The sequence below is a fragment of the Hypanus sabinus genome, chromosome 1, assembly GCF_030144855.1.
Source record: "Hypanus sabinus isolate sHypSab1 chromosome 1, sHypSab1.hap1, whole genome shotgun sequence".
NCBI lineage: Eukaryota > Metazoa > Chordata > Chondrichthyes > Myliobatiformes > Dasyatidae > Hypanus > Hypanus sabinus.
The window spans coordinates 106,314,254-106,328,537 of record NC_082706.1 but is presented as its reverse complement, the minus strand read 5'-3'; the positions used below and the strand labels follow the sequence as shown (position 1 = coordinate 106,328,537).

General features: G+C 44.8%; 1 gene segment (V, D, J or C); it reads right to left on the bottom strand.

Moving 5' to 3' along the window:
* Positions 1-993: 993 nt before the first annotated feature.
* Positions 994-1,630, bottom strand: LOC132403201 (Ig kappa chain V region 3381-like). The segment is given in 2 exon segments: positions 994-1,439; positions 1,519-1,630. Coding segments are annotated over 2 exon segments (486 nt in total).
* Between the last annotated feature and the right edge of the window lie 12,654 nt (positions 1,631-14,284).

The window sequence follows — 14,284 nt, the reverse complement described above, 5'->3', positions numbered from 1 at the left end:
CTGTTAGCTCACCCGTGGCTAACAGTTATAGAAATATCTCTGCCGGGTCCACGACAATTTGGTTATTTATTTGTTTATTGAGATGCAACACAGAACAGGCCCTTCCAGCCATTCGGGCCACGTCGCCCGACAATCCCCGATCTATTCTTGGCCTCATCACGAGGGGATTTACAACGGCCAATTCACCTACCAGCAGTAGGTCTTTGGAATGTGGGAGGAAAGCGGAGCACCCGGGGAGGGTACAAACTCCTTACAGGATCACCTGTACTGTTCTAACTACTACACTTCACTGCCTCTCTCTGCCTTTCCAGGGAGAAAGCACTTGTTCTGGCCCTGGGAATGTCTACACCTTGGTGCGTTTTAAGACTGTCAGCAGCTTCCCTTTTGTACTGCGGATATATTTCAAGACATCATATTCTCTATCGCGATTTTCTTATTTTTCTTGATCATCTCTACAGCAATAACATATAAATTATATTCATTTTATATCTCGCCTTATCTCCTGTGAATATAGAACATAGAAATTTACGGCACATTACAGCCCTTTCGGCCCACAATGTTGTGCCGACCAGGTAACCTACTCTAGACATTGGCTAGAATTACCCTAGCGCATAGCCCTCTATTTCTCTAAGCTCCATGTACCTATCTGAGAGTGTCATAAAAGAGCCTATTGTATCCGCTTCCACCACTGTCGACGGCAGTGTGTTCGACGCACCCACCACTCACTGTCTGAAAAACTGAATCGCAACTCCTGGAATCCACACCATGAGTGAATTGGGACCAAGAAGCACATGTCAGCCAGACTGCCTGTCGCAAGTAGTTCCCGTTTGTGAGGAGCGGATTCGGGATTTGCGAAGTCCGTGGTTAATGCTCAGCTCCCCGTGCCGGGAGATCAGTATCTGTCGGAGGCAGGCAATGCGAGTAATCCTGCCGCACCTGCGGCCAGGCCACGCGGCGCGTTTCTGGAGACAGAAACCCTTTGTCCCTGCCTCTTCAGCAGAGCCCCAACTCCTGCCCGGCGGATATGGGTAAGTGCAATTCTAGCTGGGGGTCGCTGCAGCCTCCAGATTGACGGTTCCCTTTGACTGGCTGCTCGTCGAGCTTTTTGTGCGGAGTTTGCTTTCTATTAAATACTGTGTAAACCCAGTAGGCGCAGTAATAGGTGGCAGCGGCTTCAGCACTAACTTTGACTGACAGATAGAGTTTGGAATTTGAGACTTTTCCCACGCCGAAGGATGCGGCTCCCGAATCCCGCGTTACGTCATCTCCATGGTAGAGTATCCTTTGGAGCGGCTTGCCGGGTTTCTGCTGATACCAGTGAAGGGGATTACTACTGCTGACGGAGCCTCCATTCACTTGACACCATACTGGCACGACTTTCCCGACAGGTGCTGTAATCGATGCTTCGGGCTGGATCAGGGTCAGAGCCACACTTCTACCTGCAAAAAGGGCAGAAAACGTTAAGAGTCTGCGCAGCGGGAAGGAGCAATAAAAGTTGAAGAGGAGTTGGTAACGCACAGCTGAAAAGCAGCACCACGAACCAGGGACCCTGCCACATGCTTGTTGCGCCGGGTCAATAATTGGAATCTGAGAGGAAGCGCAGTACTGTATATCAGCTTTTGTTGTCGGGGCTGAACCCGCCTCAACTCCTATCCCGAACCGTGTCCAAATCACTTCTTTACATGAGACTGGTAGCGCCGCCTTTCTTAGGGGACGAGTGTCAGGGGCGGGGCATGCCACAGTTCATTTCTTCCTTTCATAAAATTGAAGAGGTTTGCTTGACTGTACCTCAATGCCACTCAACCGCTCGGTCCTGTTTGCTCATTTTATTCCGATTAAAATTGATCTTTATCCTAAACAAGACCAGGACATTGTTGATCTTTCTCAATTGAGTGTTCACTGGATCCCGAGCGCCGCCTCCAGGTGAACATTTGTTTGTTCAGCTCTGCGCCCCGTTGGTGAATCAGAATGAAAATCAGGCTTATTACCGCTGACGTAAGTCGCGAAATGTGTTGCTTTGCGACAGTAAGACAGTGCAAGATAGAAACATTAGTATCAGTTACAAAACTAATAAATAAAAAGAAGATTCTTGCTATCGTGCACCTTTCAGGAATCTAATGGCGGAGAGGAAGAAACAGTTGTTAAAATGTGGAATGTGGATATTTAGACCCTTATGCCTCTTCCCGATGGTATGAACGCGAAATGTGTCCCCTCTGGTGCGGGTCTTTAATAGTGAATGCCTCCTTTTTGAAGTACTGCCTCTTAAAATGCCTTCGATGGCGGAGATGGTTGTGCCCGTGAGGGATCTCGTTGAGTCTACAACCCTTTGCATTGCAGGCTCCATGCAAGGCTGTGTTGTAATCAGTCAGAATAATCTTCGTAGTGTATCTGTGCTGTCTTTACGACAGTTATTTAGTTTATAATATTTTTGCTTAGTAATTCATTCAATAGTATTTTCTAGCTAGAATTAGAAGTGTTTGAAGTATATTCATTGCATGTAAAATATATCTGCATGTGATGACGTCACATCCGGTTTCGCCGCGTCTTGTGGGAAAACACCGGTTTGAAATTAGCGCGAGGGTGGGGGCTTTCCACGAGGCACACCTGAGCACAAGCAGTTTTGCAGGCATGAGAAATCACAGTGAGAGCAACGCTGTAAGTTAATAGATAATCGATATATTGAACTAAGATGTTAATGCCGATCCTGTTAGAAGTAACGACGGTAGATAACGTTTATGCTTTCGTTAGTTAAAGAGTCGCGGATAGTTTGCATGGAAGTGTATTTAAAGTAGTCAATGGAGCAGGTAAACTCTCCCTGTATACTGCACCTTAGTGTAATGTAGTTATAGTCACCTTTGCAAGTATTTACACTTGAAATGTGATATTAAGGAAGGAACAAATACTGTATCAATCTTGTATTGTTTTATCAACAGTTTTCACCATATGTTAATGTGAAGAGTGAACAGTAAATGGTTAATCTTACTGCGATCTGGTTTCATTGACTGTGGTTTATCCGGACGTTAAATTCGGCGTTTCGTTACACCCGAAGGAGAACGTTACAGTATCTGTAAAAATATTGCAGGGGTCTCCGCTGACACACTAAAGTTCCTGAAACTCCGAATCAAATAGTGACGTCTGCGATTTCGCCATGTTCCAGAATAGTACGGTGTGTGGAACACATTCGGTTTGGAGGAGTGCTCTCTAACTTGTCCCTGATAGAACGCTGAGAGTTCCCTCGCCCTGCTCCATCCTCTCCGCAAATTTCCCGCGTCACTGCCATTGATATCAATGAACTCCACAACGTCCACAGGGTTGCCAAGCGTCCAGTCAACGTTTCCATCCGCCCCTTCATTTCGAATATCTCGTTCACTTATATCACGATCTCTTACAGCCCAGAAGACATGATTTCAATAAAAAGGAGGTGGGAGTCATTTACAACTTCTGGCTGAGGGAAGAGATTCTTCGGCATCTCAATGGATTTCTGATCCCTGGGTCATTGAACGTTGGTAGATGCTTGTCTGAAATTTCGACCTGAAATAAATATGTTTCTCTCACCCTGGCCATTGAAATGTTTGACGAGTAGGGCTTAATGGCTTGCATCTGTGCAATATAATGAATGCAGGAATCGGAGAACAGTGGGCCATGAAGCTCTGATATAGAGGAGGTGCTGAGGTCTGAGGCAAATTAGCAATGATCATATTGAAAGCTGGGGCAGGACTCTGGACCTGGTGGCCTCGTCCTTCCGTTCTTCTTCAGATGCCGTTTCCTTGTCTCCTAGTGTGTCGTGGAAATCCGAAGAAGTGAATATAAGTGCCTGCGTATTTATGCCTTTTGACATTGAAAAACTTCCAGACCAGTGATTTTTCAAACTTTACTATTCCTAATCTCTCGTCCTGGCAACTTCCTGGTAATTTTTCTCTGCAGTGATTCAACTTTATTACATCTTTCCAGTCGGTAGGTGACCAAAACTGCACATACCAACATCTTAATAATTCGATTAATGAAGGCCAATGTACCAAGCACTTTCATTATAGTCCTGTATACCTGTGACGTCACCTTCACTGAATTATGGGCCTGTATTCCCAGATCCATTTGTCTACCACACTCCTCGGTGCCCTACTACTCACTCTGTAAGACCCGCCTTGGTTGCTTCTACTGAAGTGCAGCACCTCACACTTGTCTGAATTAAATTCCATTTTTCAGCCCCATTCCAGTTGATTCAGATCCAAATATGAACTAATAGTATTTCTCACTGTTCATGACACTCCCAATCTTGGTGTCATCTGCAAATTTGTTGATCCCGTTAACCACATTATCATCCATACCGTTGCTATAGATGACAATTAAGCGACACAGCATCGACCCCTGTGGCTCGTTACAAGTCAAAGATCTCCAGTCAGAGAGGCAACAATTTACTGCTATTCTCTGGCTTCTGCCACAAAGCCAGTGCCTAAACCAATTTACTATCTCACTTTGAATGCCTAACAACTGAAACTTCATGAACTATCTCCCATGTGGGACCTTGTCAAATGTCTTTCTAAAGTCCATGTAGGCAACATCCACTGTCTAGCTTTTATCAACTTTGCTGGAAACCTCCTCTAAAAAAAATCTACAAGTTTAGTTCGGCAGAAACCTACCACGCAAAAACCCTAATGCCTGATCAGAACATATCTATCCAAATTCTCAAATATTCAGTCACTTAGAATACTTTCCAATAAAGTTCCCATTACTAATGTCAGGCTCACCATTTTATATTTCCTAGTTCATACTTAAAACCTTTCTTAAAAAGTGGAACATTATTTATCCTCTAATCTTCCAGTATGTCGCCTGTCACTAAGGACGATATAAATATCTCTGCTAGGGCCCCTGCAATTTCTGCACTTACTTCCCACAGGATTCAAAGGAACACCTTGTCCGGTTCTGGGGATTTATTCACCCTAGTTTGCCTCAAGACAGCAAGAACCACCTCTGTAATCTGTATAAGGTCCATGAACTCGCCGCTGCTTTGCCTGACTTCTAAGACTCTGTGTCCATGTCCTCCATAAATATAGATGCAAACAGAAAATCTGCTTAAGATCTCCTCCATCTCTTTTAGATCCACTCATAGATTTCCATTCTGATCTTCCAGAGGACCAATTTTGTCCCTTACAATCTTTTTGCTCTTAGATTATGTATAGAATCCCTTGGGATACACTTTAGCTTGTCTGCTAAGACTCCTCACACCTTCTTCTAGCCTTCCTGTTTTCTTCATAAGTATTCTCTTGCAATTTCCTATACTCCATAATTACTTCATCTGTTCCTACCTGCAATGCACCTCTTTTTTCTTAACTAGGGTTGCCATATTTCTTGAAAACCAAGGAATCGTATATCTGTTATCTTTACCTTGTATTCTGACAGGCACGTATGGGCTTTGTAATCTAAGAATTTCACTTTTGAAGGCCACCGATTTACCTGGAACAGTTTTGCCAGAAAACAGCCTGTCCCAATCCATCCCTGCCAGATCCTTTCTGATAATATCAAAATTTGCCTTTCTCCATTGTAGAATCGCAACCCAGGGGCTAGACCTATCCGTTTCCATAATTTATTTAAACTAATGGAATTGTGATCACTAGATGCGAAGTGTTCCGCTACACAAATTTCCTGTCTTGTTCCATAAAAGAAGATCAGGGATCGCGCAACCTCTCATTGGGACTTCCGCGTACTGATTCAGGAATCTTCCCTGACCACATTTGACAAACTCTATCCCATCTCGTCCTTCTACAGTGTGAGAGACCGAGTCAATATGTGGAAAATTACAATCAGCTACTATAACAACCTTATGTTTCTTGCAACAGTCTGCGATCTCGCTATAGATGTGCTCTTCTAAATCCCGCGGACTGTTGGTGGTCTATAAGATAGTCTCCTTAACGTGTCGGTGCCTTTCTCATTCCTCACTTTCATCCATAACGCCTCACTTGATAGGTTCTCTGGTCTTCCCCGACATTTCCCATGACTAGCAACGCCATCCCTCCATTGTTAAATCCATCCCTCTCTGTCGTGTCCAAAACAACGGAACCCCGGAATACTGAGCTGCAAGTCCTGCCCCTCCTGCAACCCTCAGTAATGGCTACGATATCATAATTCCATATGTTGATCCAAGCCCTGTGCTCATCTGTCCTTCTTACAATACTTCTTGCATTGCAATATATGCACAATAGTTGCACTGTGCTCAACCTGTGTTCCTGAATTTTTCTGAGGTCTTAACATCTGTCTTCAGGATCTCTCTACCATCTGTTCTGGTAGTATGGTTCCCATGCCCCTGCAGCTCCAGATCAAACCCGCCCACCCTCGCCCCGCCCCACCCCGTCATGCAACATTAGCAAACCTTCCTGCAAGGATATTAGACTCCCTCCAGTTAACGTGCAAACAGTCTTTTCAGTACAGATCCCACGTTCCCTGGAAGACAGCCCAATGAGCTAAACATCTGACACCCACCCTACTACACGAAGTCGTTAGCTACGTGTAAAACTGTATTATCCTCCTATTTCCGGCCACATCAACACGTGGCACGGGTAGCAATCCGGATATTGCAACCCTAGAGGTCCTTTCCTTTAACTTAGCACCTAAATCCCTCAACACACTATGCAGAACCTCATCACTCTTCCTACCCAAGTCATTGGCACCTATATGGAATACGGCCTGTGGCTGTTCACCCTCCGACTTAAGAATGCTAAGGACTCGATTTGAGATGTCCCGGACCTTTGCACCCGGGAAGCAACATACCAAACTGGAATCTCGTTCTCGTCCACAGAAATCTCGTTTCTGTTCCACTTAAAAACGAATCCTCCATCAGCACATCTCGCTTCTTCTCCCCCTTGCCTTCTGAGTCACAGAGCCAGGCTTGGTGCCAGAGACCTGAATGCGGTGACTTTCCCCTGCTACATCATCTCCCCCCCCCCCCACACACACACACACACACTGTCTATTTAATCCCTTTCCCCTACTTGACTACCACCTCAATACGCGGTTTCCACGGCATACTCTGCTTCGTTCCACGCATTTGTCATCGAAACTTCTGTTATAACTGACGCTTGTATCCGGCTGGAAGCCTGGTAGGAGTTTATATCCCTGAAATGGTTCCATTAGGCAGACTGAGCATGGATTCAGGAAGGCAGGTCCATCTGGCAAACTTACTAGAGTTCTTTGAGAAGATAACGAGTGCAATAGTTAGCGGGGAATAAGGCCTGTTGTATTCCTGGATTTCCAGAATGTGTTCGATAAGGTGCCGCATAAAAGACATCCACAGATAAGGATACATGGAGCTGTGGGTCATGTATTATCATAGATCGAGGACTGCAACTGTACGGGGTACAATTCTGACCTTGCCATTTTGAGAAAATATATACTCCTTTGTAGGCGATACAGAGGCAGGTTACTCGGTTGATTCCGAAGATGAGAGGGTTAGCCTGTGAGAAGAGATCAAGACGCCTGGGACTACTGTGGTTAGTAGGAAAATGGCGGTTGTAGAGAAAATGCAGGTAAGAGGCGCTGAGCCCACGGCCAGATCAGCCATGGTTTTATCGAATGGTGCAGCGGGATTGACAGGTCAGATGGACTCCTCCTACTCCCATTTCTTATGTTCTTACGTTCTTATTTATTAGGATCGCTGCTCGCAACTTCACTTTATTTTTTACTTCTCCTGCATTGAATGTCATTAAATGGACAACCACAAAATGTTCGCTATTGGTGGAGAGACGGCAGTGTTTGATGCTGATGTTTTTGATCCAAGGTTCTTTCAGAAGTCAAGGGCGAGTCATAAGACGTGATCGTCCCAATAAGCTCAAAGAGAATAAGGGAATTGGAAAGAGAGCGCTGCAAAAGTCTAATAATAATGAAGAAAGAGAAAAAATGATGAGCCAATATGATTCCAAAATAATACATATAACGGTAACCGCTAGGGACACACTGCATATTTACATATACATAGATAATTATACAAAATACTAGCAGGCATAACAAAGTTAAACTGCAAAGGAATAACAATTACACCGCGTAATCCAACACCAGGGATTGGGAAGCTCTGCCTTAAATCAAAAATACACTGCTCAGGAAAAATAAACAGAAGGAAAATACACAAGAATCTTCAGGAACTCAGCCGGTCAGGCAACATCTGGAGAAATGAAAAAACAGCGGAGGTTTTGGGCGGAGAAGCTGAGTTTCCTTCCCTCCAACATTAATGCTGCGCTCACCCCCATCTCCTCCAATTCCCTAACAGCCGCGCTCACCTCGTCCTCCCTTCGTCTAAACAGTGATAATGTTCCTCTTGCTCTTACCTACCACCCCATGAGCCTCCACATCCAACACATCATTCTCCACAACTTCCGCCATCTCCAAAGGGACTCTTCCACCAAACGTGTAACGCCCTGGGAAAGATTTCACTGCTAATTTAATGGTTTCTCTGTAGCAGCAGTGTTTGCGTCATGACTAGAGATACCGGGGGCTTTGAAATGTGCGGCGTCCAATGAGGGAGTGTTTTTTACCTTCGTATGTACGCGAGAGTGAGGTATTCGCGGGCTTTCGTGCCGCAGAAGATGGAGAGAGAAGATGCCAGAACGGAGAGGTTTTGGATTGCAGGACAGAGTGGACTAGGAATGGAGTCGGGAGTCGACGACGCCCAGGGGAAATCGATGGAGAACGAACGGACAGGAAAACTGTGAGCTCCAACGTGCACATCAGACTGTTTCATTACAATGGGCCCTTTTTCTTTTTGTTGTCTTTACCAACACTCTAGTTAAATTTAGAATTATAAAGCAAAATCGTTTAATTGCATGTGGTGTACTGTTTGTAATTTCGTGGTAATGATTTGTAACAGGGGGAAACATCATGCAGCATCCACACAAATGAGATTTCACAAGTTTGGCGGGGCCTGAGACCGTTTTCCTCTAGACTAACGCCGTCCGCCGAACTAGAGGGTTACACATATCATTACCTCTCCCGATTCCGTTCCCCTCCCCACCAGCACTTTCCGCTTTTCACAGCCATCGCTCTCTCCGTGGTTCCCTTGCCCATTCGTCCCTCCCCACTAATCTCCCACCCTGCATTTATCTCTACAAGCTGCTAAAGTGCTACACCTGCCTATTCACCTGCTCCCTCACCTACATTCAGACCATAACATATAGGAGCAGAGTAGGCCATTTGACCCATCGAGTTTGCTCCGACATTTCATCATGGCTGACCCATTTTCCTCTCAGCCTTGATCTCCTGCCTTCTTCCCGAAACCCTTCATGCCCTGACCAATCAAGAACCTATCAACCTCTGCCTTAAATATACCCAATGACTTGGACTCCACAGCCACGTGTGGCAATGACCTCCACAGGTTCATTACTCTCTGGCAACATAAATACTTCCTCATCTCCATTCTAAATGGACTGCCCTCCATTCTGAGGCCCTGCCCTCTGGTTCTGGATGCCCCACCATCGGAAACATCCTCCCTACCTACACTCCATCGAGGCCTTTCAGCATTTGATAAGTTTCAGTGTAATTCCCCCCACACCCCAGTTTTCTCTGTTGCAGGGAACACACGTCCAGAGCCATGATTCATTCCTCGTATTGTAACCCTTTCATTCCCGGAATCTTGCCGCTGATCCCAATGCGGCCTTTTCTACATTGGTAAATTGGGGGACCTCTTCGTTCAGCATCTACTGTCAATGGGTCAAAATACAGACTAATTGCTGGACCAATTTCTGTGGGTCGAGAGTTCAGAGCACTTGGAAAGACAAGACTGTTAGGACCATAGGACCATAAGACATAGGAGTATAATTAGGCTATTTGGCCCATCGAGTCTGCTCCACCATTCACTCATGGCTAATCCTTTTTTTCCTTTCCTCAGCCCCACTGCCCAGCCTTCTCCCTGTAACCTTTGATGCCATCTCCAATATAGAATCTATTAATCTCTTCCTTCAATCCGCCCAACGACTTGCCTGTGGTAACAGATTCAACAAATTTACTGACCTCTGTCTGAATAAATTTCTCTGTACCTCTGATTTAAATGGATGCCCCTCTTTCCTAAGGCTATGCCCTCTTGTTCTAGACTCCCCCTCCATGGGAAATATTCTATCCACATCCACTCTGTCTAGGCCTTTCAACATTCGACAGGTTTCAATGAGATGCAACCCGTCCTTCTAAGTTCTAGTGAGTACAGTCCTAAAGCCTCGTACGTTAGTCTTTTCATTCCCGGAATCTTCCTTGCGAACCTCCTCTGAATCCACTACAATATCAGCGCGTCTTTTCTTAGATGAGGAACAAATAACTGTTTACTATACCTAAGGTGAGGCCTCACCAGTGCCTTATAAAGCCTCAACATCGCATCCTTGCTCTTGTATTCTAGACCCCCTGAAATGAATGCTAACATCGCATTTGCCTTCCTCACCACCGACTCAACCAGCAAGGTAACCTTTGGGGTGTACTGCACAAGGACTCCCAAGTGCCTTTGCATCTCAGGTTTTTGGATTTTCTGCCCATTCAGAAAATAGTCCGTGCTTTTATTTCCACTACCGAAGTGCTTTACAATGCATTTTCCAGCATTGCATTTCATTTGCCACTTTCTTTCCCATTCTCTTCATCTGTCTAAGTCCTTTCCAACCTACCTGTTTTCTCCACCAATCTTCATATCATCTAGAAACCTGACAAGAAAGCCACCTATTCCATCATCTATGTTATTGATATACGGCATAACAAAAAAGCACTGACCCCTACTGAACACCACTAATCACTAGCAGTCAATCAGAAAAGGATCGTTTTATTCTCACTCGCTGCCACCAACCAATCAACTAATTCTCTAGCCATGCCAAAAACTTCCCTGTACGTGTATCATGGGCTCTTAACTTGGTATGCAGCCTCATGTGTGTCACCTTGTCAAAGGCCTTCGGAACGTCCAAATATACAGCATCCACTGCTCCCCCTTTGTAATCTCCTCAAAGAATTCCACTCGGTTCGTCAGACAAGACTTTCCCTTAAGAAAGCCATGCTGATTTTGTCCTATCGTGTCCTTCCCCTCCTACTGTTTATTTCAGTTGCTCTCTGTCGGTTTTTAAAAGCTTCCCAATACTTTACCTTCCCACTAATTTTTGCTTTATTGTGTGCTCTCTCTTCTGCTTTTACATTTGCTTTGACTTCCCTTGTCAGCCTGGATTGTACTATTTTGCCATTTGAGTATTTCTTTGTTTTTCAAATTCATCTAAAAGTCACCTTCCTCATTATTCCAAGAAACCCACGTCATTGCTGCTCTGCTGACATCCCTGTCAGCAACTTCCAATTTACTTTGGCCAGCCCCTCTCTTATACCACTGTATTTTATTTTACTCCACTGAAATACTGCTACGTTAGACTTTACTTCTCCCTATCAAATTGCAAGTTGAACTCAATCATATTAAGATCACTGTCACCTAAGGGTTTTTCTTTAACCTTAAGCTTCCTAATTGCCTCTGGTTCATTAACATAACACCAATCCAGTATAGCTGATTCTTTCGTATGCTCAACAGCAAACTGCTCTCAAAGACCATCTTGTAGGCATGCAACAAACTCACTCTCTTGGGATCCATTACCAACTTGATTTCCCTAACAGACCTACATGTTAAAATTTCCCATGACTATCAAAACACTGACTTTTTAACAAGGCTTTTCTATTTCCCTGCTGTAATCTGTGGTCCACATCCCAGCTACTGCTGGGTAGCCTGTACTGAACTGACATCAGGGTCCTTTTACCCTTGCAGTTTGTAACTCAACCCACAAGGATTCAACATCTTCCAATCCTATGTCACATCTTTCTTCTGAGTTAATGCCAGTCTTTACCAGCAGAGCCATGCCACCCCCTCTGCCAACCTCCCTAACCTTCTGCTACAACGTGTAAGCTTGGAGATTCAGCTCGCAACTACAACCATCCTTCAACCACAATCCAGAGATGGCCACATCATACCTGACATTCTGAAATAGTTTCGTATAGTCCGTGCATTGTGATAGAAAACTGAGTACTACAGTTATTAGCTTTTTTGATTCTGCATCACTAATGCACTGGCTGCAATTTTGTCCTACCATCTGCCTGCTCTTCCTGACAGTCTAACTGCACGCTATCTTTCCTTTCTTACCATCCGACCTATGTTGAATCTCTTCACTCCGGTTCCCACCCGTCTGCCAAATTAGTTCAAACCCATCCCAACAGCTCTAACAAACCTGCCTGCGAAAATATTGGTCCCCGTCGTATGTAGCTGCAACCCTTCACTTTTGCACAGGTCATACCTCCCCCATAAGAGATCGCAGTGATCCAAGACCCTGAAGCCCTGCCCCCGTACCATCTTCTCAGCCACGCATTTCCTGCTTCTACCCTCACTGGCGCGTGGCACAGGAGGCAGTCCAGAAATTACCGCTCTAGGCGTTCTGCTTCTCAGCTTTCTGCCTATTTCTCTAAATTCTCTGTTCAGGACCTCTTTTCTTTACCTTCCTATTTCATTGGTGCCAATATGTACCAAGACATCTGACTGCTTTCCCTTCCTCTCCAAAATGCTGTGGGCCCGATGCGAGACGTCCCCGACACTACCACCTGGGAAGCAACGTACCATCCGAGTAATCCGTTCACGTCCACAGAACCTCCTGTATGTTCCTCTTACTACCGAGTCCCATCTCACTACTGCTTCCCTCTTCTCCCTCTTTCACTTCAGCACCACGCATCCATACTCAGTGCCAGTAATCTTGTTTCCGTGGCTTTCCCCTGGGGTCTGTCAGCATAGCCAGTATCTGGGAGTGCCTCGTGTCTTGAACTTAATTGACATTATTAAAGAAGTGACTAAAAGAATGAATGAGAGTAGGGGTTTTGTTTACATGGACTTTAGCAAGACCTTGTAGACGAATCCTCATGGCAGTTTGATCTGCAGTGTAAGATTACCCGGGATCCAGGATGAGTGAATCATAACGATACCGAATTGCCTTGTAGTAGGATTTCTTAGAACAGAAGGATTTCAGTATTGATTACAACAGTGGGATTTCTACTTTAGTATCAGCTTTAGCCTTGTTCATTCCGTGGTACACCGCCATAAACAATGCACATTCAGTCGCTTCGACAATTGTTCTGATTATGAGAATGTGCGGCAAATAATCACAGAGTATTACTTTGGAAAAACGGCAAAGGAGTTCCTCGGGGATGCCAGGGATACTATTATTCCTCGTCTGCAAAAAAAAAAATGAATCGGAATGTAGATGACATGGCTGGTAAGCTTGCAGACTACCTCAAAAATTGTCATCGGTCAGCTTAGAAAGTTGTGTAAGATTACAAGAGGATCTCGATGAACTCGGGTAATAGGCCAAGATATAGCAGATGGAATTTAACTCGGAGATATCTTAAGTGTTGCCTTTTGGTAACTTAAACCAGGACAGGATTTACACAGTAACGGATGTAAAGCTGAGAGATCGAGGCGGAGACACGGAAGTCTTCGTTTGGCTCGCAGTCTTTCACCAGTAGTTCATTGATTAAAACTCTAAGGATATCACGTTACTGATGTGTAAAACATTGGTAAAAACTCAATTGAAGTATAGTAACATACTCAAAATACTGGAGGAACTCAGCAGGATAGATACACAGCCGTTTTTGGACGAGATCGTCCTGGTGGCTTTGAATTTCCAGGATCTGAGAATTTTCTCATGTCTTGGAGTACGGTGGTCATTTCTGATCGGCTAGCTTTAGGAAGGATTCCGTTATGATGCAGAGAAGATTCGCAAATGTTAACTGGACAGAAAGACTTGTTTATGGGGAATGTGAAGAGAACTGGGATTTATCCTGAGAGAGTTCGAGGCTTTGAGATAGAGAGGTATATGAAATCAGGTGGGGCACACGTATAGCGAAGGGTCACTATGAATGACGTTTCCGTGCTGGATAACACTGTGAAAGGTGAGCAAGTAGGATAAATGTAGGAGGGAAAATGGCCCGAAAGACCTGCTTACATATTGTACAACTCCATAGCCCTAGATCAGAACAGCGATAATTGGATTTGAGGTGTGGTTCATTGAGATCACGCGACCAGGTTTTCTGTGTGTGTCAGCAGGTACTTGGGCTCTTGACACTTACTCATTCTTGCAATTTGGATCCAGTTTAATAGTCCATCGCAAATTTATTTAAAATAGCTTTATTCAGCGAAGCTACAAAGTAAAATGCAAATTGCACCGTGGTTTAAAACAACGAATAGCGTTCCTTAAACGCAGATGTTCGCGAAGATCGTGAGGCCCAACACCTGTTACTTGGTCTCCAATCGGTGAATACG